Consider the following 277-nt stretch of genomic DNA (forward strand, 5'->3'; position numbering starts at 1 on the left):
CGACCACCGTCAGCATGCACCCTCTCAAGGATGGAGCTCTCTGAGAGGGACAGGGCAGCATAGCGCTTGGGTGAGCTCGACAGGTTGATCACCACCGGCTGCCGGCGCTCCTCCGGGGATAAGGCACGGTGCTGCTCCTGGGCGAGCAGGTTCTCGTAGCTGCGCCCGCGCTGCAGGACCTCCTCCCTGCGCGCCGCCGGCGCCAGGATGTTATCCCAGGATTTGGAGTAGTGCTGGCTCTCCCGGCCCAGCCGCGGGGGGGTTACGCCGTAGCGGG

General features: G+C 67.9%; 1 protein-coding gene across 1 annotated transcript in view; it reads right to left on the reverse strand.

Annotated features, from left to right (window-relative positions):
* The window catches only part of CUNH9orf172 (chromosome unknown C9orf172 homolog), a 6962-nt gene that overhangs the window by 1405 nt on the left and 5280 nt on the right, over positions 1 to 277 (reverse strand). The window contains exon 3 of the mRNA XM_019474960.1: positions 6 to 277. Coding sequence (XP_019330505.1) covers positions 6 to 277 — 272 coding nt within the window. The remainder of the gene's footprint in view (positions 1 to 5) is intronic.

This window comes from Aptenodytes forsteri, unplaced genomic scaffold (assembly GCF_000699145.1).
Source record: "Aptenodytes forsteri isolate BGI_AS27 unplaced genomic scaffold, ASM69914v1 Scaffold494, whole genome shotgun sequence".
Classification (NCBI taxonomy): Eukaryota; Metazoa; Chordata; class Aves; order Sphenisciformes; family Spheniscidae; genus Aptenodytes; species Aptenodytes forsteri.